We start from the raw sequence: 23,363 nt of genomic DNA, 5'->3' as shown, positions 1-23,363 counted from the left end.
TAAAATGCAATAGGATTTCTTGTTGCACAATCTTGACCTTTGACGTCTTTTTTCTCCAATACAATCTGCGAAAATTCTCGAATTTGAAACCCCGGAACGAGCATAACAAGAATATAATGGGCTATTTTAATGTATTTTATTTATATGTTCCTTCAGTGTGAACGAAATATGTTGGGTGACATTGAAACAAAAAGCAAATGAGAGCATCTGTGTATTTAAGAGTTTAAAGCGTGTCTATTGTTTGTTAATTGCGGGTTATTAGGGTTATTCAGATGTCAGGGCGAGGGGAGGTTACCCGGATGAAGAACACACGTGAGTTCAGTGCTGTAACTGCAGCAGCTCTTTCATTCAGTCGGCTGTGCTTACAGACACGCGAATCCCTTCATTCACTTCCAGAACACTCTGCAGTAAGTCAGTTATTGCATTATATTCGTTTATTAAACCTATAAACATACTTCACTGCATAACGATATTTACGGTTAATATAAAGATTAATCAGATCAAAGAAGCAGATATGTAAGATGTTACATCATTTTGTAATGTCAGAGCTGTCAGTTAGTGCTGTCGAGTTTTAAAATAACATTGTGCATGTTTACTGTGTAATTAGCTGTTATTTAACACCATCGTATTCTAGAACATTTATACTTTTATGACAGATGCTGATGGGGCTCAAGAGAATAACTGGCATAAATGCAAGCAATATATCATGCATATCTCAGACATTGCTTGGTTTTTCTAATGCATCAGTGTCATATCTGCTTTATTGACTAATACTTTATTAGCAACATAATAAATATAATAAAAAATAAATATCAGTCTTAACTGAAATATAGTGGTGATTATAGCTAGCATGCTAACTATATAAATTCAGTACTATTTAGGCCTAAGAATTTTACTCCTTTTATGTATTAAATATTTAATTTGTGTCAGGGATACAATGGTTGGTTTTGCTAAAACAAAAGGAATAACCCGGGAACTTTGTAACTTGAACGCATGGGCATGAAAGAGATAATTTCCGTCTCTGTCGTGACGCGGAGTGATTTTGACCTTGTGACGCCCTGAACGCACGTGGAGTAATGAAAAGAGACCATAGAGACCCATTGCAGGCTCTGAATGACGCGTGTACGTTACTTTACATAAACATTAACACATTTCATTTTAGTGTAATTATTACCTGTTATCCTTGCTTTTTAAAACCCTTTCCCTTCTTTTTTATGCTTGATGATCTGGCTTTTAACGTTGTAACTGTCCAGATGAGCCATGCCAGATTATTATCCTCGTATTTTCTAAAGCATGCTTTAATGGAAAGCCTTGGTATTTTGAACACGACATATGATACATGAATAAATGAATCAGGCTAATGTTCATATAATGCTTTCGGGGGCCACTGGGGGCAAAGACTAATTTTTGGCATCCGGATATGTTCACATGTGACCTCAACACAAGACTTAATTTTTTTTTTTCAGTGGGGTATGGGAGTTTAGGAGGTTGAATTTTTTGCATTAAATGTGTTTATTGCCTGACAGATGTCAATACAATATTGTGAAAAATCACGCTTGTGATCGTTAGATGAGAATATGTGACAACGGTCTATAAACGAAAAAGAAATAAGCTCAGAAGAGTTCGGTCGAACACTGTGAGCCAATCAGAAACGGTTCTCTAACAACATCAGCCAATGCCATGGGTTTTGGGCGGGGCTACCCGTTTTGCTTAACCAGTCCTCAACCAGGGATTCCGAGGGTGCCTCAAGATGTCTTTTAAATTATTTAATATGAAAAAAAAAAAACTTATATAATTTTTGTAATCATGCCGAGCTCTAAAATATTTTATCAAGTAGAAGTTGAGTTAAAAAAAAATCTTATTACTAATCCTTGTCCAATAAATCACACACACAATAAGAATGGATAAAGAGCCCTTGAAAATTGTGGACAGTGGGGTCCTGGTCTAAAATGATTGGTTTCCTAAAACCATCTTTATTTTTTATTCTAATGATGTAAAAATCACTTGAATAATGAATAATTCAAATAAAAAACGAAAGCGTTCTGCTTCTACTCTCTTTATCATAGGAATGTTGCGTTTACCCAGTGTGATGAAACAGATGAGGCCAGTGTGCAGGGCGCTGGCCCCACACCTGACCCGTGCATATGCCAAGGACGTTAAGTTTGGAGCAGATGCCCGTGCCCTCATGCTCCAGGGTGTTGACCTGCTGGCTGATGCTGTGGCTGTCACCATGGGACCAAAGGTATGCTGAGTTTAATCAGTCGCCAAGGTACAGCAGATATGTTAGTCCTCTTAAAGTCACATTTGTAATCATTAATGGCAGGAACAACTAGATTTGTCTCTCTACCTCAGGGTCGAACCGTTATCATTGAGCAGAGCTGGGGCAGCCCTAAAGTCACCAAAGATGGTGTCACAGTTGCCAAAAGTATTGATTTGAAGGATAGGTATAAGAACATCGGGGCCAAGCTGGTACAGGACGTGGCCAACAACACAAATGAGGAAGCTGGAGATGGCACCACAACTGCCACAGTTCTGGCCCGTGCCGTAGCCAAGGAGGGATTTGACACCATCAGCAAAGGTGCCAACCCTGTGGAGATCCGTAGAGGAGTCATGCTGGCGGTGGAAGAAGTCATCAGTGAACTCAAGAAACTCTCCAAGCCGGTCACGACACCAGAAGAGATTGCTCAAGTAAGAAGTGTCCTAAAAAAATGGCTACTAAATATAGTCGTTTTTTATATTTTATTTTATTTTTTACTTTTTGTTTCTGTCAATCTTTCTTTGGTGTAGGTGGCCACTATTTCTGCCAATGGAGACATTGAAGTTGGTAACATCATCTCCAATGCTATGAAGAAAGTGGGCCGTAAGGGTGTGATTACAGTGAAGGTAGGCTACTTCCGTAGAAGTAGTATTTAGTACAGGTGGATTGATGGTTTGATCCTTAAAATACCTCACACTTGGGCTGTAATTCTTATTTAAAGGATGGTAAAACCCTACATGATGAGCTTGAGATCATTGAGGGCATGAAGTTCGACCGTGGCTACATTTCTCCTTACTTCATCAACACGGCTAAAGGTGTGTAATTTGAATTGAAGTTCATGCGTTAGTACCAGTATGAATTGGATGGTTCACCCAAAAACGAACATTTTGTCATCATTTACAAACCCATATGAGTTTATTTCTTATATTGAACATAAAAGAAGATATTTTTGAATAAAGCTTGGTAATCAAACATTTGATGGCCCCCATTGACTTCTATAGTATTTCTTTGCTTTCTGTGGAGGTCAATGGGGGCCAGCAACTGTTTAGTTCTTCAAAATATCTTCTTTTGTGTTTTGAACGAAAAGAGTAAATGATGACAAAATTGTCATTTTTGGGTGTACCATTCCTTTAAGGCTGGAATGACAGCAGCATATATTCTCTGTTTGCAGGCCAGAAGTGTGAGTTCCAGGATGCTTACCTGCTTCTGAGTGAGAAGAAGATCTCCAGCGTACAGAGCATCGTGCCAGCACTGGAACTTGCCAACCAGCATCGCAAGCCTCTGGTCATCATTGCTGAAGATGTGGATGGAGAGGCACTCAGCACACTGGTCCTCAACAGGTTTGTCTCTAAAAACACCTTCGCACAACAACAAGAAGTTTGCAAGAGATGCATGGAATGGATAAATGTGAACTAGAACTTCTGGTTCCAGAAATATGGAATCTCCAAATACATTTCAGGGTATTTGGCTTTTTTTATTCTTAATATTATTTGTTTATTTAGGCTATTATTACAGTACATTTGCAAGAGATATATCAAAGTTATAACTGTAATGGAAACCATTTTGTTTGTAAGGTATGATGATCCTTTAGAGGTTTAAGAAAAGGATGTTATTTAAAGATTCTGGGTTAAAGGTCAATGCTAAAACTTACCAACAGGTTAAAGGTTGGACTTCAGGTCGTTGCAGTCAAGGCTCCGGGATTCGGAGACAACAGGAAAAACCAGCTGCAGGATATGGCCATTTCCACCGGAGGCACGGTATGTGCTGAAGCTTTTGTCTTCATCTTAATTAAAAGCTCATTTATGTAATGCTTTAACATTGTATTATTGCATGTATCATCTCTTGAGGTATAAATAACATGATAAAGTCTGTTGACACACCCGATCTGTGTGTTTTCAGGTGTTTGGTGATGAGGCTGTGGGTCTGGCCATTGAGGACATCCAGGCACATGACTTCGGCAGGGTCGGCGAGGTCATTGTGACCAAGGATGACACGATGCTCCTCAAAGGCCGTGGTGATCCAGCAGCCATTGAGAAGCGTGCGAATGAGATCGCAGAACAGCTGGAGAGCACCAACAGTGACTACGAGAAGGAGAAACTCAACGAGCGTCTGGCCAAGCTCTCTGATGGAGTGGCTGTGATTAAGGTATGAAAGCAGGAAGAACGGATTATCATTTATTAGTATAATGTGTCCGTCACCATGATAAAGAAAATCATTCTCTTTTATAAGGTTGGAGGAACAAGTGATGTTGAAGTGAATGAGAAGAAAGACCGTGTCACTGATGCGCTGAACGCCACTCGAGCTGCTGTGGAGGAGGGAATAGTTCTTGGAGGAGGATGTGCACTGCTGCGCTGCATCCCAGCCCTGGACAACATCAAGCCAGCCAATGATGATCAAAAGATCGGTAAGGACTGAAGTGTAGATCTCATCCTCCAGATGTCCTGCAAGAAATAACCCACTCTTAACTTCCCCAAACTGACTTTTTTTTTTTTTTACTTAAGGTATCGACATAATTCGCAGAGCGCTTCGTATTCCTGCAATGACTATTGCCAAGAATGCAGGAGTTGAGGGCTCTCTGGTGGTGGAGAAGATCTTGCAGAGCGCTCCAGAGATTGGATATGACGCCATGAATGGAGAATATGTCAACATGGTCGAAAGAGGCATTATTGACCCCACAAAGGTGTGTATTTGTGATTCAAAAACTCATCAGTTTAAATCGGTAATATGTCAGAGTGGTTCCTGTCAATTAATATCTCGACATGTATATTAAAATATTTTCCCTACATTATATGCAATGCTGTTTAAAACTTTTTTTTTAGATCGGTTTTGAAGAATATTTTAGAATATCTTTGAATAGTAAGTTCAGAAGAGCAGCATTTTTTGAAACTGAAATAATTTGCAACATTTCTGAAAGTTTTTGATACGTTCAACGCCTTATTACTCAAAAGCATTAATTTCTTTAAAAAAAAGTCTTATGTATATTTTTATATTTTGTTGTGATGCCTAAATGCTGTGTTCACACCAAACGCGAATAGAGCGTCAAATTCGCGTCTACCGCGCCTAGTTTGCCGCTTGACCATTTTGAGATCATTCGCTTCATTCGCGCGAGTAATTCGCTTGATTCGCGCGTGAAATTAACTTCACAACAGACGCGAATTCGCGTCATGGGGGGGGCTTCTGCCAGCTGAGTCCACGGAGCATTTTCAACCGCCATTTTTATTCGGATAATTTTCAAAATATTACTGTTATTGTGTCATGAAATGTAGTTTTAAAAGTATTTCAGGCGAGAATGTAGTTGTTTTAAACTCAAATATGCGGTTTATTTATAATGACAGCGTCTATTTAAAAAATGTGTTTCGCCGATCTCAGAGATGAGCTCCATGCGATCAGCGGGAGCTCCGTCATCATGTATCCGCCGAGAGTAGCCTTTCCTCGGCTAGATTTTCTGACATTTGCCGCTGGCTCTGATGTCTCTTTAGTGGTTCAAGATAAAATATAATTCGTTTGGGGTAAAATGAAACGTTTCTTATCTTTGGCCTTTATTCAATTTATCTATTAATATGTTTTATATATATACATAGGTCCTTTTTATTCCGGTCTCTATAGAAATATGAACTTTTGTCATATAGCTCCGGTTGACTCCTCACTGACAACATCAGTCGTTCCTCCTTGTTGAATGAGTGGAGAAGGGTATTCCTGCACAACCCGAGGCTGCAGGAACATACTGTTGAATGAGTGACTCATAGCAGGCTCCTGATTGGTTAACGCGGCGCGAATTGACGCCAAAGTTCAGATTTTTCAACTCGGGCGGCAGACGCGAATTCGCGTCAAACGCTAAATGCACAAAAAGCACCATTCGCGCTTAACGCGCGTTTCGCGCGATGCGCTCTATTCGCGCGTCAATTCGCGTCATTCGCGCGAACTAGACGCGCGAATGAGGCGAATTCGCGTCTTCCGCGCCGCGCTTAACGCCCCATTCGCGCCGCGAGACCTCCAGACGCGCGTAAACGCGCCTTTGCATTGACTTAACATTGAAATCATTCGCGCCAGACGCTCTATTCGCGTTTGGTGTGAACACAGCATAATAGATGATGTACTACCTAAATTCTTTTGTAGCATTTAAATGGTTTAATCAGTAATTAATCAGTTATTGGCTGGTGTGTCCCTATCAAAAACACAACGCTCTTTTATGTTCAGTAAGTGTATTGTCTCTGTCTCCCCCTGCAGGTCGTGAGGACTGCACTGCTAGATGCTGCAGGCGTTGCATCTCTTCTGTCTACTGCTGAAGCCGTTGTCACCGAAATACCAAAGGAGGAGAAGGAGATGCCGGCTGGAGGAATGGGAGGCATGGGTGGTATGGGAGGCATGGGATTCTAAACTGATCTGCACCGACTTTAGTGAAAGGGTTGTGGGCAGGGGACATGATTTGCCCCTCCCTTTCGACTTGAAAAAAACCTGCCGAAATTGAGTGCTGGTGGTCTGATCATGGAGCAAAAGAAATGGACCTTACAGTCTCCCATCCTTCCACTGCTGTCCAATCTTATCTCTCTACTCATGACTGAAGATGTCACCCTACCACTTTAAAAGACAAGTTCTTGATAATGTTACCAGGAAGAGTCTGTCTGCCTTTGTTCTATAACATTGTGCTCAGCAACATCTAATGGGAAAGTGCATTTAACATTGCATACTGTCATGCTGTTGTGTTGTATGAATGTCATTGTGCGTATAGCTGGTTTTGAATCAGACCATCTGTAGGGGCTTTAAAAGCCTGATGTTCAGGTTAAAGTTTGTCTTCATGAACAATAAAGTAGTAGGAACTTTGACCAGTTGTATCTAAAACAAAAAATTACACTTCATTGATCAGGTCATTTTTTTGTATGCTGTTCATTGTTTCATATAAAAATAAACCCCTCATTTGAGGATTCCACAGCTGTGACGTAGCAAGTACTTGTTTTTCCTTGTTTTTGTAACTTTAGTTTTTCTCACGGAATAGAAAGATGTTGATATTGGCTTAAACGGATGTTTTTCTGTGTTCCTGTTTTCTTTTCTTAAAGAGATAGTTCTCCAAAAACAAACAAACTGTAATTTACTCATTTACCCACCTTCGTGTTTTAACCTCTATGACTTTTCCTGTGGAACACTATATCTTATATTTTGAATGCCAGAGAGGTCTAAAACAGCACTGAACAGTATGTTGGAGATTTCTCTCTCTTGGTTGACTTTTTGAGTGAACTGTCCCTTTAAAATCTGGGGGTAGAACATCTTTTGGTAAAGACTGGAGTATGGTAGGAAAGTTGAGTGGAGGGATGGGTGAAACCATTTTTACAACAGCCATGCAAGTGTATGCCCAGATAAATACTAAATGAAATGAGTGTGATTATTATTCTAAAGATCTAACTTTTGAGTAGTGGTACAGAATAGTGTTTAAAAAAAACCTGCCGTTCATTGAGAATTACTTGTTTGTTTTTAAAGCTACATTCTCTATGAATGTGCAACCATGATCATTCAACAATGTTTTGTATAATATAGTCATTATTAATTCTGTATTTTTTATTTAATAAAATTCAATGTTCAAAAAGGAATGAGTTTTATCCTGTTGATGTCCTAGCCAATCTGTGGCTTCTTTGTCAAAGATTTGATATTAAAAATCTTTGTATAAATAAACTAAACTTATCATTGGGGGGTGGTGTTGGTGCAGTGGATAGGACATATGTCTTTGGTGTGACATGTATAGCAATTGTAAGTCGCTTTGGATACAAGCGTCAGCTAAACGAATTATGTAATGTAAATTGTGTTATAGCCTAATTCACCATAAAATGCCACTCACGATTAAGGCCAAGCCTTGATTTTTGAGAATTGTTTGTATTGTGAAAAGCGGGCTTTCCATACCAGACTACTCTCCTCGATAGCTTCAGTGACGTCTGAAAGGCAATTGTCTTAGAAATAAGGCAAACTACATTTAGACTACTGCAAACACAAACGTGTGTTCCTTTATCATACGAACTGATAGAATCAGGAACATGTTAAGAAACAGGTTCATTCTGATTTCATATTATGTGTTGGACTTGTTGACAATTATGTGAATAACACCACAACTCTCTCTCTCTTTTAATAAGTCATTAAAGTAGATGTTCAGCCTTCAATGATTTACCAGTGAATAACAAAAATATTGACTGTTCACCATCAAAGTATCTAACAGATCTGCTGCTGCCAACTAAGAAGATATTCTGAGCATTTACTTTCAGAATAACTTTTTATCTGCTTAGTTGATTACTATTCAAATTTTGAAATAATATAATAATGTTAATTAGTATTTTTTCAAGGATGCAGCATACATATTTTGACTATTTAAAAAGTAAAAGCAGTAGGCAGCATACTGTATTTCCTGCACATTTAGCATAATGCTAATATTTAATTGGAACAGAGCCAGAGTTGTAATTGGATCTCAGGGCCATCACTGTCACTGGCCACTAGAGGTCAAGACACAGGTTACTCAGAAGCCTTCTATTATTATCCCTCTCATGATCAGCCTATTTTAAATATGGAAACCAGTCAGAACCAGATGTGGGTAAACAAACAGACACAAGGCTAGGTTTTACATATAAAAATAGTTTATAAACCATGCAGGCAGGATATATATTCACCCACAACACGCTCATTAAAACACCTCAATTAAAACAATCAAAAAGAAGAGATCCCAAAAAAGAAAGAAAAAGGTTATCAATTTGTTTGTTTTTTATAGCTCAATTGTACACTAAAGTTTAGTCTGTGGCCTTACACTAGATATGTACACGTGCTTAACCCATAACCGAAATAAATACAAGATACTCGTATACATGTTTTTGAGATAATGATAAATAACATGAAACCTTCTCTGTAAGGCAGTAAGCATGTGGAAACGAGCAGGGTATGAACTGGAATCTTTAAAGGATACCTCACTACAATCTGATGAGAGCTCTGGGAAAGGTTAGCTACGTTCAGCTCCGTTTCCCGGAGTTTGGGCCCTTTTAGAAGCAGTGGATATCATAGATGGGTGAGCAGTCTGGTAAAAACATCATACAAACATATTGCACACCTCTTTAATCTTTACATCATCGGAGGAGTGAACTGGAGCACCACTGCCGGTACTAAACTGTGCAAAATGGTTTAACACAAGACAGTGTGGTGAAAGGGAGCCTCTTAGAGTTTATTTTTCATGCCCTTTTTGGTGCTGGTATGCAAGAATACAACAGACCGGAGTCCAGTGTGTAGCCTTGATACCCTGATAGCACTTTGTGCATTCGGCTGCAGCAACAGTCAGTCTTCTGCACGCAACGCACACACTCAAGTTGAGTCTCCTCATCCCTTTCTTGAAATCTTAAAGGATCACTTAAAAGCTTTCTAATAAATACATCACTCACCTGTCGTATAAACTGTAACATAATCTTTCCATAAAATATCTCAAAATAACATCCTCTCGAAGAAACCCATGACCTTTTGTCTTTTGTGCCATTCATGAAGCCATTATGGTTTTTGGCAGCGGTTTTAAAAACCATCTCAAGGTCCTCTTATTAAAATGTACGGCTTATGGTGCCATCCTGATAGGTTTTAAAAAGTTAACATAGAGGTAGTGGAACAGGGCTCAGTGGGCACAATCTGGCTATCCCTGAAAATATCCAGCCACATATGGTTAGGTTTTTTTTTTTGCATAATTTCTTTTTTTTTTTAACTGTTTGGTTTGGTTTTTTGGACCAGGCACTGACGACATACAGGCACACAGAGCTCCCGCTCTCTCAGCTATCTTTGTAATACTCTTAAATGTACGCTTTCAATAAAAACCCCAGTTCCCTGAAACAACAATCCCCTCCCCATCCGTCTGAAGCTGTGGAATGAACTACGTGTGGTGGACCTCGTGGAACATCAGTTCGCGTGGGATCTGGGTCTCCGGGCCGTATAGCTTGGACGCTCGCCGCTCAAAGGCAGACACCATCTGCTTCACGACCTCGTCAAAGAAAACTGTGGCCAACTGAGAATGCAGGAGCGAGCGGAACTCAAAGGAAATCTAGGAACAGACAAAAGATTGGAATCAACAGTTGGTAGAAATTTAGATAATTTAAGATTTAAAAAGCTAGTGTTCCATATGTAAAATTATAATTAAAAATAAATAAATAAATAAAATCTGCTTTGAATCAAATGTGGTAATACATAAATTTTATGGCTCATATCAAAGGACTTGAAGACTTCTCAGAAATACAAGAGAAAGTGACTGGAACTCAAACCTCTTAAGTTCATATCTGCTTTCATGACATGAGAAAAGCTTCTGTTTACCATATTTAAATGGAGGGGCAAAATTCAAAGGTATCATTAAAAATATCATTTGCATTTAAAAATGAACAAAAGTCTTTTAGCTTGGGCGAGCATATGACGACAAAACTTTAATTTTTGATTGAACTACCTCTGCAAATATAAGCAACAGTATTAGTTTTGGCAAGCACCTTTAAATATACTTAATATTAATATTTGATATTAAAGTTTAATAGTACATCTCATTCCAGCTTCACCTGAGGATGATAAACCAGACAGTGCTTGTAATACTTACAGCAAAGTCAAGGGTGCATGTACGGGGGTAGCCAGGAAGACCAGGGCTGAAGCGCCACACCGTCTCCAAGTGACTGAAAAGTTTTCCATCAGAGCAAGATGCCTGAAGATGCAAAAAAGCAAGGGAGTTAAAAATTACTTTTTAAGCTCATACACTGTATTGCCAACAAAAGTGTTATGAAGTGTTTGTATGCAAATAATCTATAAAATAGATCCACTTAAGAAAATAAAATGATGTACATACCTTGACTAAATGCGGGCGAACTGTAGTAATGAGTGAAGTGTAGTTTTCTACCACAGGAGGGAAGCCCACAGTCAGCTTGGCCTTGCAAAATCCAGAGCGGCTGAATACAACTTCTGAGCGTTTGCACCAGGGCACAAACAGCAGGTAGTCTTCTACTTTGGCCACAACCTCATACATTTCTTGCATTGAGTACCTGTGAGCCAAGGAAAAGACAGTTAGCCAGGATAATACAATGGTGTCCTGTGTGCAAATGACATTAACAACAAATTGTCTTATTCTTGTTTTGGGAGTGGACTTCTTAGGGGGATAGGATTTTCCTATGCAAGCAAGTAGTCATTTAGCAGACACTTTAACTCAAAGTGACTTACAGTATACTAAATACAAAGAAGTAATTCAGGGTTAAATGCTCAAGAGCACAAGAGTGATAGCTCCTAAACTTTCTGATTACCAGCACTAAGCTTTAGTCATTATGCCACAACACAGACCGCAGTCATAGTCTGAAGAGTGCAATGAGTGCAGAGTGCAATATGGATCTAACTGAGATATGGTTATGAGTCGTGGCAGCTCATAACCTCACTGGATGCCTAAAATAGATCTCATCACTGTACAGGTGTGACCCCCCCCCCCCCAAAAAAAGGTTGTTGCTGAAGTTGAGATTGGATTTAGTGCTGTCACTGAAATATTTGTGATGGCTGATTCAGAGAACCAGTCAGATATCACACTCTATCAGTGTGGGAATGACTCTCGAAAGGTCAAACACTGTTTGTTTGCAGTCAGTTTTGTGTACACAGGGTCCAACGAGGTAAACATCGACATCTCTTACATTTCAAAGTCTCATTCTGGAGCATTTTAAAGACCTTCACGTTAAAGATAACAGATAAGAAAATATTTATAGAAACTAGATAGTAAAGTTTGTTTTCAAACTTTAAGTTGGCTTGAAAAAGCCTGGCCAGAAAGTTAGAAAAATGTAAAAAGTTTGAAAAGCTTAAAAAGTTTTAAAAATTTAAAAGTTTGAAAAGTTAAGAAGTTTAAAAAAGAAAGTGATTAACATATTAACATTATAAGCAAGTGACTACCATGTCGTTAGCATGATTAGCAAAGTTGTTAACATGTTTCTAGAATGTTGAGAGCATGATTTTAGCATGATTAGCATTTTGCTAGCATGTGACTAGCATGTTTCTAGCATGATTAGCATGTTGCTAGCATGTCGCTAACATTTTGCTAGCATAATTAGCATGTTGCTAGCATGTTTGTAGCATGATTAGCATGTTGCTAACATGTTTCTAGCATGATTAGCATTTGGCTAGCATGTCTCTAGCATGTTGTTAGCATGTTTCGAGCATGATTAGCATGTTGCTAGTATGTCGCTAACATTTTGCTAGCATGATTTTCATGTTGCTAGCATTTTATTAACATGATTAGCAAGTGACTAGCATGTCGTTAGCATGTTTGTAGCATGATTAGCATTTTGCTAGCATGATTAGCATGTTGCTAGCATTCCACTAGCATGTTTGTAGAATGATTAGCATGTTGTTAACATTTCGCTAGCATTTTGTTAGCATGATTAGCATTTTGCTAATATGTTTGTAGCATGATTAGCATGTTGCTAGCATGTCGCTAGCATGTTTGTAGCATTATTAGCATTTTGCTAACATGTTTCTAGTATGATTAGCATGTTGCTAGCATGTTGCTAACATTTTTGTAGCATGATTAGCATGTTGTTAGCATGTAACTAACATTTTGCTAGCATGATTAGCATGTTGCTAGCATGTTTCTAGCATGATTAGCATGTTGCTAGCATGTTTCTAGCATGATTAGCATGTGGCTAGCATGTCTCTAGCATGTTGTTAGCATGTTTCTAGCATGATTAGCATGTTGCTAGCATGTCGCTAACATTTTGCTAGCATGATTAGCATGTTGCTAGCATGTTTGTAGCATGATTAGCATGTTGCTAACACGTTTCTAGCATGATTAGCATGTGGCTAGCATGTCTCTAGCATGTTGTTAGCATTTTTCTAGCATGATTAGCATGTTGATAGCATGTCGCTAACATTTTGCTAGCATGATTAGCATGTTGCTAGCATGTTTGTAGCATGATTAGCATGTTTCTAACATGTTTCTAGCATGATTAGCATGTGGCTAGCATGTCTCTAGCATGTTGCTAGCATGTCGCTAACATTTTGCTAGCATGATTAGCATGTTGCTAGCATGTTTGTAGCATGATTAGCATGTCTCTAGCATGTCGCTAACATTTTGCTAGCATGATTAGCATGTTGCTAGCATGTTTGTAGCATGATTAGCATGTTGCTAGCATTTTATTAACATGATTAGCAAGTGACTAGCATGTCATTAGCATGTTTGTAGCATGATTAACATGTTGCTAGTATGTCTCTAGCATGTTTTTAGAATGATTAGTATACAACTAGCATGTTGTTAGCATGATTAACATGTGACTAGCATGTGGCTAGCATGGCTAGCAAGTGAATAACATGTTTCTATGCTAATCCAGGTAAAACCAGTTGATTCAGTTAGAAACCAGCTAAGACCAGCGTGACAGTGGCCAAAACTACTTTAAAACCATGTTAAAAGCATGTTCTTGACATGATTATCAAGTTACTAACATGTTGTTAACATGTTTCTATGATAATCGAGCTAAAACCAGTTGATTCAGTTAGAAACCAGCTAAGACCAGCTTGACAGTGGCCAAAACCACTTTAAACCATGTTAGAAGTATGTTTCTAGTCTGATTAGCAAGTTACTAGCATGTTATTAACATGTTTCTATGATAATCTAGTTAAAACCAGTTGATTCAGTAAAGAAAACCACCTAAAACCAGCTAAGACCAGCTAAAGCCAGCTTGACAGTGGCCAAAACCACTTTAAACCATGTTAGAAGTATGTTTCTAGTCTGATTATCAAGTTACTAACATGTTGTTAACATGTTTCTATGATAATCTAGCTAAAACCAGTTGATTCAGTAAAGAAAACCAGCTAAAACCAGCTAAGACCAGCTAAAGCCAGCTTGACAGTGGCTAATACCACTTTAAACCATGTTAGAAGTATGTTTCTAGACTGATTAGCAAATTACTAACATGTTGTTAATATGTTTTTATGATAATCTAGCTAAAACCAGTTGATTCATTAAAGAAAACCACCTAAAACCAGCTAAGACCAGCTAAAGCCAGCTTGACAGTGGCCAAAACCACTTTGAACCATGTTAGAAGTATGTTTCTAGTCTGATTAGCAAGTAACTAGGATGTTGTTTTCATTTTTCTATACTAAACCACCTAAAACCAGCTAAGACCAGCTAAGGCCAGCATGACAGTGGCCGAAACCACTTTAAAACCATGTTATAGGCATGTTTCTAGTCTGATAAGTGAGTAACTAGCATGTTGTTAGCATGTTTCTATGCGAATCTGGCAAAAACCAGCTAAAAACAGTGGATTCAGTAAAAACCAGCTAAAACCCAGCTAAGACCAGCGTGAGAGTGGTCAAAACCACTTAAAAACCAGTTTGGGAGACTAGCCAAAACAACTGATCAGCTTAGGCTGGTTTTAGCTGTATTCTCAGTAGAGAGTTTTTAAGGTTTGCTATGGTAGTAGACAGCTTAAATATATTAAAGCTGTAATGAGTTTGTACCCCCTCAATGAAAGTCTATGGGATTTAAGGTGGTTTTGGTAGTCTGGTTTACGAAAACCATAAGCTGGATCAGTTAGAAAAGATATAGCAACCCGAGTCAGACCAGTCTGAAGGTCTGACCCGAGTTTGGTGGTTCTAGCTTGAAAGCTCTAGGAGGAGATAGTGTTTAAAATTTGGCTCAGAAGAATAATAATAACTAGAATTAAAAGTTAGTGAACTAACTTTGATGTTGGCTTGGCCATCTTGGCCATGGGGCAAAAGAGCCACAGTACTTGTGTGCCCAACATTCTTGAGTTGCCCTGCTGCAAAAAAAAAAAAATAATAATACCATAAAAAAATACACCTGCAACAGTCTTTTTCCATGGTCCCTTGCTGTTTTCTTTTTTTAATAAAAAGCCTAGGCTATGATAACAGCTACGACAGGGTTATCTAGCAGAATGCGAAATAAGTCATGCAAAAACCATAATCTCCTAAATACCATTCAATGTAATCTTATTTTAATAGTACTGACAACATATTTTAAGTTATCACACATTACTGAAAAATTAAAGAAGGGACACTATATATAGTATACTTTGGCGAGTCAAGAGCTAAACAAAAAGTCCTGTTTCATTACAAAATACTGTAACTTTTATAAACTTTATACTATCACCACAAAATTTTAATTAATATTTATTATAAAATAAATATTTCATAAAACTGAAACTTAAATATATTATTTCTATAGGCTATACAAAACAGAAAAGAAAAAAGACTAAATAATAAAGCTGAATAAGCTGATCTATAGCATGTTAAATGGTGGTTGACTGTCTATGAATGGTACAGCCCTCTAAGCTCACAGAAGTGGTTTGACCCAAGTCCTCAGCAGCCAATGAAATTGACCTCTTCAAACTGATTTTTAACGTGTACTTCACGTGTATTTCACGTGTATTTCAACATGAAATACATGTTAAATACCCGCTGATTTTTCACGTGTAAACAACATGTATTTAACGTGTTAAACAATATTGGATATAATATCGGAGTAATATAGTATTTTAAGAAGCTATTAAAAAATATATAAATGACTTTACCATGTTGTGCAGTGCCGATAAATAAATAATATTAAATACGTGTTGTCTACGCATGAAATACACGTATTTAACGTGTTGTTGACGCGTTAAAATTCACGTGTATTTGACCCTCTTGGCCTTCCATACACATTAAACGTGAAAAAAGGACATCGCGTTGTTTTGATATGGATTACTTTATCACAGAATATTTGTTCGGGAGCACTTGTTTGGTTTAAAAGTAGACATGTCAAGTTTTCTATAGATATATCTCTCATGTCTCTTCGTTGAGTATTCATGGAGTTACAGTTCATTTTAATGTCGTGTTTGTAAATGAAGATCAGCGCAGACCAAGGCTGCAGACAGCACACCTTGTTTGTTATCTTTATTTTATAAGTGCCCAAAGTTTTGTTGTTATTATGTTTGTATCCAAAAAAAGTAGACCCTTTACAGAGACACGTTAAAATTCACGTCTATTTGACCCTCTTGGCCTTCCATACACATTAGACGTGAAAAATGGACATCGCGTTGTTTTGATATGGATTACTTTATCACAGAATATTTGTTCGGCAGCACTTGTTTTGTTTAAAAGTAGACATGTCAAGCTTTCTATAGATATATCTCTCATGTCTCTTCGTTGAATATTCATGGAGTTACAGTTCATTTTAATGACGTGTTTGTAAATGAAGATCAGCGCAGACCAAGGCTGCACCTTGTTTGTTATATTTATTTTATAAGTGCACAAAGTTTTGTTGTTATTATGTTTGTATCCAAAAAAAAAGTAGACCCTTTACAGATTCGATTGATGTATTGCTCGATTAAAACTGAAAGTTTAATTTAGTAAATTTCGGGGTTATCAGGAGAAAATGACTCAAAACGCGTATATGCGTTAATAGACTCCAGAGTTAAAAGGCTGTCGTGACTTTTTTTCCTTCCAGTATTCATAAGCTGTATCACGCTGTCAAATTATATTTCATTTTGCACACATAAACAGTTCAAAAACACCTGAATTCTGCTCTTGTTGTGTTCTAATGGGTGGATTCGTGCAATTCGCTGTGATATTATTTTTGGAAGCGCTCATTTCTCTCTCGTCTTTCTCTCTGTTCTTTGGCCAGAGACATAATTTACGTTATAAAACGTATTCTTAAAATACACATTTCTGTTTTAATAAATGGTCATATTAAATCATAGCATAACACATAAGTAGGTACAAAAATAATCAGTGATGCATGCGACCCTTTTGGTCTCAGTGTAGCTCCCTGCTTTACCATGTTATGCAACGCTGAGCAATCGATGCGATGTTCAGCCTGACAGATAAATCTCACAAGCACATATAAACACTCATTTTCATGTGTATAATATATTCTTCTAATTGTTTTGTGCCGTTTCGCTGCAGTGTTTTAATGTGAAAGGCTGTAATTTCTCTGTGGACTTCAAGTGTTCAGAGAAATACATCGCTAGCTCGCGGGCAGTTGGCTGCCGCGAATATATCATGTTATTACTTTAAAAAGTCTGATCATTCTGAAAAGATATAGCAACCTGCACCGCTCTATCCCGCAGGTGTCTGCCGAGTTTGGGGCTTGTGGCTTTAAAGCCCTAGGAGGAGTAGCGTTTGACATTGCTCAGAAAAATAATAAGAAAAAAAATAAAAATAAGAAGTTTAAATAGCATAACAGTATGTTGGCTTGTTGCCAAGCCAACAACATAAGATTAAATAGTAGATCAGTAAGTTGGCTTTTTCAAGCCAACTTAATGACTCAATTCCAGGTTTACAAGGATGCTAAAACAAGTGGATTTAGCAAAATCTCTAAATAATACAATAAGAGATTTGCTTGAAGCAGTAAATGTTGAGGACACAAAGGGAAATTATGACTAGTTGCAATCCTGCCCTTAAAGACCCTTGTCCTCCTAATTAAATTTTTTTTTTAGCGGTGCACGATATATATCGGTCAATAGTGAACATGATAATGAATGTGGATTTGCGCAGCTTGTCAGTTAACAATGGCTCTGTGTAGTATATGAAATCACACACCTGATGGAATTTACCGCTGATTAGATAACCAGCTTTACTGACTAGATGTGCATTCATCATCGGCCGATATATATCGTGCAACCCTAAAAAATTAAGGAGCACCTTCAATAAAAAAAAAAAAAATCTATATCAATAATAAAAAATTCTGATCAAAAGTTAGCCTTCCTAATATGAGGTGACATCTGACTCAAAGTGATTCACAGGGGCATTTTCTTTTTGTCTTAGTAAATGGCACTTTTCTAATTTTATTAAATGTATGCAGTGTTTCCTAGGATTTTTTCCAGCTGTGGTGAGAGGACTATTTCCCATGGACCATGCACCCTCCACACCCAAGAATCACGTGCACTAGTAAATTAATGACAATCAATGGCACAAACAAAAACAGTAACAAGATAAAAATTAAATTAACAGTACTTTAATTTTTTCAATTAGGTGTAACTATAATCTGTTCAACTGTAAAATAGCCCTGGGCAGTCTTCACTGTATAATGAAAGGCAGCAGGAGGTTTATTTAGGCACATGGCTCTATGCTTACTATTATTTTAAGGAGCACTTGTTCTCTTGATAAAAAAATAAATAAATAAATAAAAAATAGGAGCACCGTCTTGCGTTTTATCAATTATAAAAAATTCTGATCAAAAATGATCCTTCCTAATACAAGGTGACATTTGACTCCTTAAAGTGACTTACAGGGGTATTTTCTTTTTACCTTTGTAATGGCATAATTTTCATCCCTGTCTTATTCAAAAATGTTTATAAGCTTTTAAAATTTCTTTTTAAAACAACATCATAAGAAGTAGAATAGGACAAATAAGTTACCAATCATATGAAATTAGTATTAATAAAAAATTATTTGTCCTACAGAGGTGGCACAGAACACAAAAGTGGCTTGTAGAAACATTTTCAGATGTTTAATGAGGCATGAGTGCAATTAAATTCATACATTTATGTGGAGATTAATGTTTTAAATATACAACTTTTAATACAGAAATATTAAATGATTGAAATAACTGAAATAAGCTAAAAATTAAACTAGATCCGCCATCAGGTGGCAGCAAGTCACTGATTTAATCACTGAATCATTGATTAAATTGATTCGTTCACATGACTGATTCGTTCAGGAATAAAGCAAGTGACTGTCTTTATGAATGGGTAATCATGCATCACTGACTTACTAGATTCATTCAAAAAAGCACTGTCATTGAATTAATGAAACTCAGCTGTGTTTGCTTTTATAGAAGTGAAGCGGCTGTGCTTTTACTATATTTGGAACTAATCTCGTTGAAGAAATGGAGCAAAATCAGGCACTTGTTTATTGAACGGTTTGCAAACTCCCTTAATAACTATTAAAAACTGAAGCTCTCCTCATCACAATCTGTGGGAGCACAGAAAATGATAGCACGCGAGTGAGTTCTCAAGACTCGAAAGCATGTGCAAATGTTACGTTAATGAGTAGAATTGTTATTAAGTTATCAAAATTCAAGTTCTGCTCTGTGTTCTTTGTTAATAACCACACTGAGAATGATGCGAGTGGCATTACAATGTTGTCACTGAGAAGGTGTAGCCATGGCAAGGATGATTTTTGGTGTGCCGGCAGAACAAGAACAACGCGCTGCATGTTACAATAAAACAAAGGTATGTTAACAAAATTAAAGTGTTAGCCATTTCCAATCTATATTAAACACCCGCAGCAATATTTCAATCATTAAACAGTGCTACAAACATTATAAAAACACTTGAAGTGTCTTAATATATTTAAAACTGTAATATTAAGAGATCAAATTAAGTAATCACTATATTAATGATGCATAGTTTACTTAAGCAAGCAAATGAGGTTGGAATATGAACGCAATCCACTTAATGGTTCAATGTTTTCCTTATAATGGTTTTCTATGGGAAACCATTTATCGTGAAACTTTGCACATTGGGTTTATATTCTGGGTTCATATGCTTGCCTGTATAAAATATACATCATCAATAAGGGGTTTACTGAATTTCACATTTGAATATCTGCATTTTACTACATTACTAAATGTAAACTGCGTAAAATATTATTTAGCAGTCAGTGGAGCAAATCTTCGTTTTGCCCTCCAGGTGGGCGTTCCTAAGAGTGTGCGACATCACGTGAAAACTATCAATTGAAGGAAATCCATCGTAGCAATGGAAAATTGTAATCCCTGCATACTTCATAGACTGTAGACAAGCTCATCTAATTTAGTATGAGCTCAGGCGCTGTATTACTGCAGGATCTAAATTCTGCAGGACATCTGATCTGGACGGAGCCCTCTGCTCTAAAATTTCAGGCTTCAAAAGTTGTTCCTAAGTAACTTGTGATGACATGTGTAAACGGTGCAGATCCACACTCCAATAACCCCAGAGACCTAGAAAGCTGACACCAAATATTATTCCCATGCCCTATTACATAAACATCATTTGCAGGGACACTGGGGCTAAGGTAATCATGGACCTCAATAAAAAAAAAATAAAAAAAAAATAGGAACAGATCATGCACCATATATCCAACTAGGTTGGAAACATACCCAATGATGCGTCTTTCAGAGTACTCCTTTCTCTTGTTAAAGGTCTCCGAGAAGTTGAAGAAGCTCCTTGTTGGAGCCACTACAGCACGACCCGACACAGCCCTGAAGAGGGGAGGCACCCGGGTCATCAGAATCCCACATGAAGACAGATATCTGTTGAAAAAAAGAGGGTGAAAGTATGTCATTCAGCAACAACAGCATAAAAAAAACTGTATGAGACTTTTTGTACTTGAAATAATTTAGGCCCTGTGGGCTTGTTGGATGTCTTAAGATAGCAGATGTCTCCTATGAGCAGAGAGAACCCATGAGCCTCACAGACAGATTTGTGCAATTAACAAGATTAGGACTCTTAATCAAGACAAAGCCTTTTATCCAGAGGATCATAGACAATTACTATTTGGCCTTAATATAAAGCCAATAACATGTATTTTCAGAATAAAAAAATGAACAGACTACTGGAAAATTTACAAGTTTTTTTGGATTTGTCCTTTGTGGGCCACACACAAACATATAGTGCAATTACTCCATTTATTGAGGCAGTTCAGTGAGACTCAGTCTGACAAATCCTTCATTGAAAAAAACAAATTAACAAATCGAGGGAACAAAATAGTAATCGTGTGCACATTTTAGTACACTGAGGGAACAAATTAGTAAACTGTGTACACGATTTATTTATTTTTCTTGCATGTCATCTGCAGGGCTCCGTAGTTATAAACTGTAAAATGATATTTCAACATCAACAGAAAATTATATAAAACAGAATGCTATAAGAAACACTGTAATTAGGGCTGGACCAGAATATTTGATTATTCGAATATTCATTTGGTGGGTTGGCATTCGATTTTCAATTTTCAATCACATTCGTTTTTCGGGACTGGCACTGAATAGTGTGGTATGTTGCAGTTCAGTAAATAAGCAATTAATGAGTGCGCAATATGATATTGCCGAGCCGGGCCATTCCGTAACTCCCCAACTGGACCTCACCAAACAATGGCATCTTATATTATATATTTAATAATAGATTTATTTTGATAACTTTCTAAAAAAATATAATTGCATATATATATATATATATATATATATATGCAATTATATTTTTCAGAAAGATATCGAAATCAGCAAAAATCGCTATCGCCAGGTCACACATCTCTAATCGTTAATAAGTTATATTATAATTCTTATGAGACACTCAACTGTAGATTTGAATCGGCTAACGATGGCTGTCAATAACAGCGGAGTTAACAGAAACTACAACTACTAAACTGTAAACAGAATGTGAGAAGTATGTGTTGCCTAGACATAGCTGCATGGAATTTACATATAATACTCTATATGACACCTTTGTGCAAAATGTATATGTAATAGTGTGTACAAAGGGTTTTCTGTATCGTATTATTTGCTATGCTCTGGTTTTATTGAATTTACAAAAGCTCTGAATGACAAGCTTTTGAAATGCTAAAGGAGGAGCTTAAACAAGCCAACTGTGATGCAACCGGCCATACAAATTAAGACCACACAAGCAATCCACAATACCAGCTGTTGTGCACTGGAACATGTACTTCTTCATTTAAACAGTTCATCAATAACTGCAAAACTTTAAGAAGCAGTGCATTCATGCGGCAGGACCAGGGTTAAAGGAAATACAAGATAGACATCCCATGACATGTTCACCTGCCCTCCATTTGTCAAGACACAAATCATAAGCAGAGCATAATCACTGACCACCACAAGCAAGTCAAGGGAAGTCGTATCAATCACACACACATATCTGAAACACAAGGGAATGAGGTCTTTTTCTATAAATGGCACAATATCTCATCAATGGAAAGAGTGGCTGCCAAATCCATGCACATTATTGCTGGTACAAGAGCTGCCAAGAGCTGTCAAGCATGGCGTAACTGTGACAGCCAACGTTGACATAACAGTCGCCATCAGACACTTGACATGGCCTTATGCCAAGCAGTTATATCATTCTGCTGCCCAGCACATGGTTGGGGTACACCAAGTCCCTGGCCACAGGTGACAAACGTCACAGCTCGGCTTGTGATGTCACATGCTGCAGACTCCTGTAAATGCATACCTGCAAAGGTGCTTGGAAAGAATTGCTAATGAAATCATTTGTACTATATGCAAATGTCATGATGGGTGCGAAATTTGTCTTTTGCATTTCCCTAATAAAAATAATTTGAGTGCTTTTGTTCTGCAGTTACCTTAAATTAATAAATCTGTATAAACACCAGCTGTTCAAAAAAAAAAAAAAAAAAAAAGTCCTACCATTGTGTTATTTCCCCTTAAAAAGCATTTGGTTGCATTGGTTGGGTTTAAATAAATAACATAAATATGAACAAACACCAGCTTTACATGATACATGAAACTTTCCACTGTCACTTATTAGGCTATCTGGCAACCAGTTCTGTGACTCCCTCACAGCCCCTCCTTAACGTAGTTTTTAAAACACATTTATTTGAGCACGTCATAAGTTTTAATACATTGTTGGACGATAAATAAGGCTTTATTGACACAAAGTTGTCAAGTTGGACTTTAATTCGCTCCACTTGTAAGAGCGAAACTAACCGTCAAACCAAAGAAAGCAGCTCGCGAGTTAACGTTACTCCACTTAACCACTTCGATCTTCACATGAGCGCATATGTACAGTGCGAAACATTAAACCGTCGTTAATTACCTCACTCCATTCCTGCCAGGTGTTTCTCGACTGGCTGTGGATGGCAGGTTTCTGATACACTCCACTACCGCTCTTCTCAAACACCGGGAGCCTCTCGCCATCTTCACTTCGCCTTTCTCTCGCCTCCTCCCGTCAAGAACTCTTTTCCGTCTCGAAGACCAGCCTTCTCAGAGACCTGCAGTAGGATCTCATTGGCTGAGGTTGTATTCCTTGGTCTCTGATTGGTTCGTTCTTCTGTCCCTCATGTAGGTAGCCTACTGACGTAAGTGTGTGAAGAAGTGCGCAGAAGTGTCACGGGACGCGAGATTGGGTTGCCCAGGCTGCGCGACCCACAGTGCAGTTAG

The 23,363-nt window shown here is 37.7% G+C and overlaps 2 protein-coding genes across 2 annotated transcripts; one reads left to right on the top strand and one right to left on the bottom strand.

Moving 5' to 3' along the window:
• Positions 1-294: 294 nt before the first annotated feature.
• On the top strand, positions 295-7,839 carry LOC113108638 (60 kDa heat shock protein, mitochondrial). Its single transcript, XM_026271876.1, has 11 exons — positions 295-407; positions 2,067-2,242; positions 2,353-2,688; positions 2,788-2,883; positions 2,979-3,072; positions 3,429-3,597; positions 3,915-4,014; positions 4,157-4,402; positions 4,487-4,661; positions 4,759-4,937; positions 6,485-7,839. Exons 2-11 carry the CDS (start codon positions 2,069-2,071, stop codon positions 6,632-6,634), a joined length of 1,719 nt encoding a protein of 572 aa, XP_026127661.1. The 5' UTR covers positions 295-407; positions 2,067-2,068; the 3' UTR covers positions 6,635-7,839.
• Positions 7,840-8,846: 1,007 nt separating this feature from the next.
• LOC113108637 (coenzyme Q-binding protein COQ10 homolog B, mitochondrial-like) lies at positions 8,847-23,172 on the bottom strand. The gene is made up of 5 exons (XM_026271875.1): positions 23,020-23,172; positions 20,337-20,489; positions 11,079-11,271; positions 10,836-10,937; positions 8,847-10,298 (listed from the first exon to the last, which is right to left on the bottom strand). The coding sequence occupies exons 1-5, from the start codon at positions 23,118-23,120 to the stop codon at positions 10,131-10,133; spliced, it is 717 nt and encodes a 238-aa protein (XP_026127660.1). The 5' UTR covers positions 23,121-23,172; the 3' UTR covers positions 8,847-10,130.
• Between the last annotated feature and the right edge of the window lie 191 nt (positions 23,173-23,363).

The sequence above is a fragment of the Carassius auratus genome, chromosome 9, assembly GCF_003368295.1.
Source record: "Carassius auratus strain Wakin chromosome 9, ASM336829v1, whole genome shotgun sequence".
NCBI lineage: Eukaryota > Metazoa > Chordata > Actinopteri > Cypriniformes > Cyprinidae > Carassius > Carassius auratus.
The sequence above is the reverse complement of the archived record's forward strand: the minus strand, read 5'-3'. Positions and strand labels throughout refer to the sequence as shown.

Bases quoted from the DNA above. Each gene is read 5' to 3' on its own strand.
- LOC113108637 (XM_026271875.1), bottom strand. From the start codon at position 23,120: ATGGCGAGAGGCTCCCGGTGTTTGAGAAGAGCGGTAGTGGAGTGTATC. The intron at 20,490-23,019 runs GTAATTAACGAC...TTTTTTCAACAG, and splicing joins CCTGGCAGGAATGGAGTGAG to ATATCTGTCTTCATGTGGGA. The intron at 10,299-10,835 runs GTAAGTATTACA...GTCTGTTCCTAG, and splicing joins CATGCACCCTTGACTTTGCT to ATTTCCTTTGAGTTCCGCTC.
- LOC113108638 (XM_026271876.1), top strand. From the start codon at position 2,069: ATGTTGCGTTTACCCAGTGTGATGAAACAGATGAGGCCAGTGTGCAGG. The intron at 2,689-2,787 runs GTAAGAAGTGTC...TCTTTGGTGTAG, and splicing joins CACCAGAAGAGATTGCTCAA to GTGGCCACTATTTCTGCCAA. The intron at 2,884-2,978 runs GTAGGCTACTTC...TCTTATTTAAAG, and splicing joins AGGGTGTGATTACAGTGAAG to GATGGTAAAACCCTACATGA.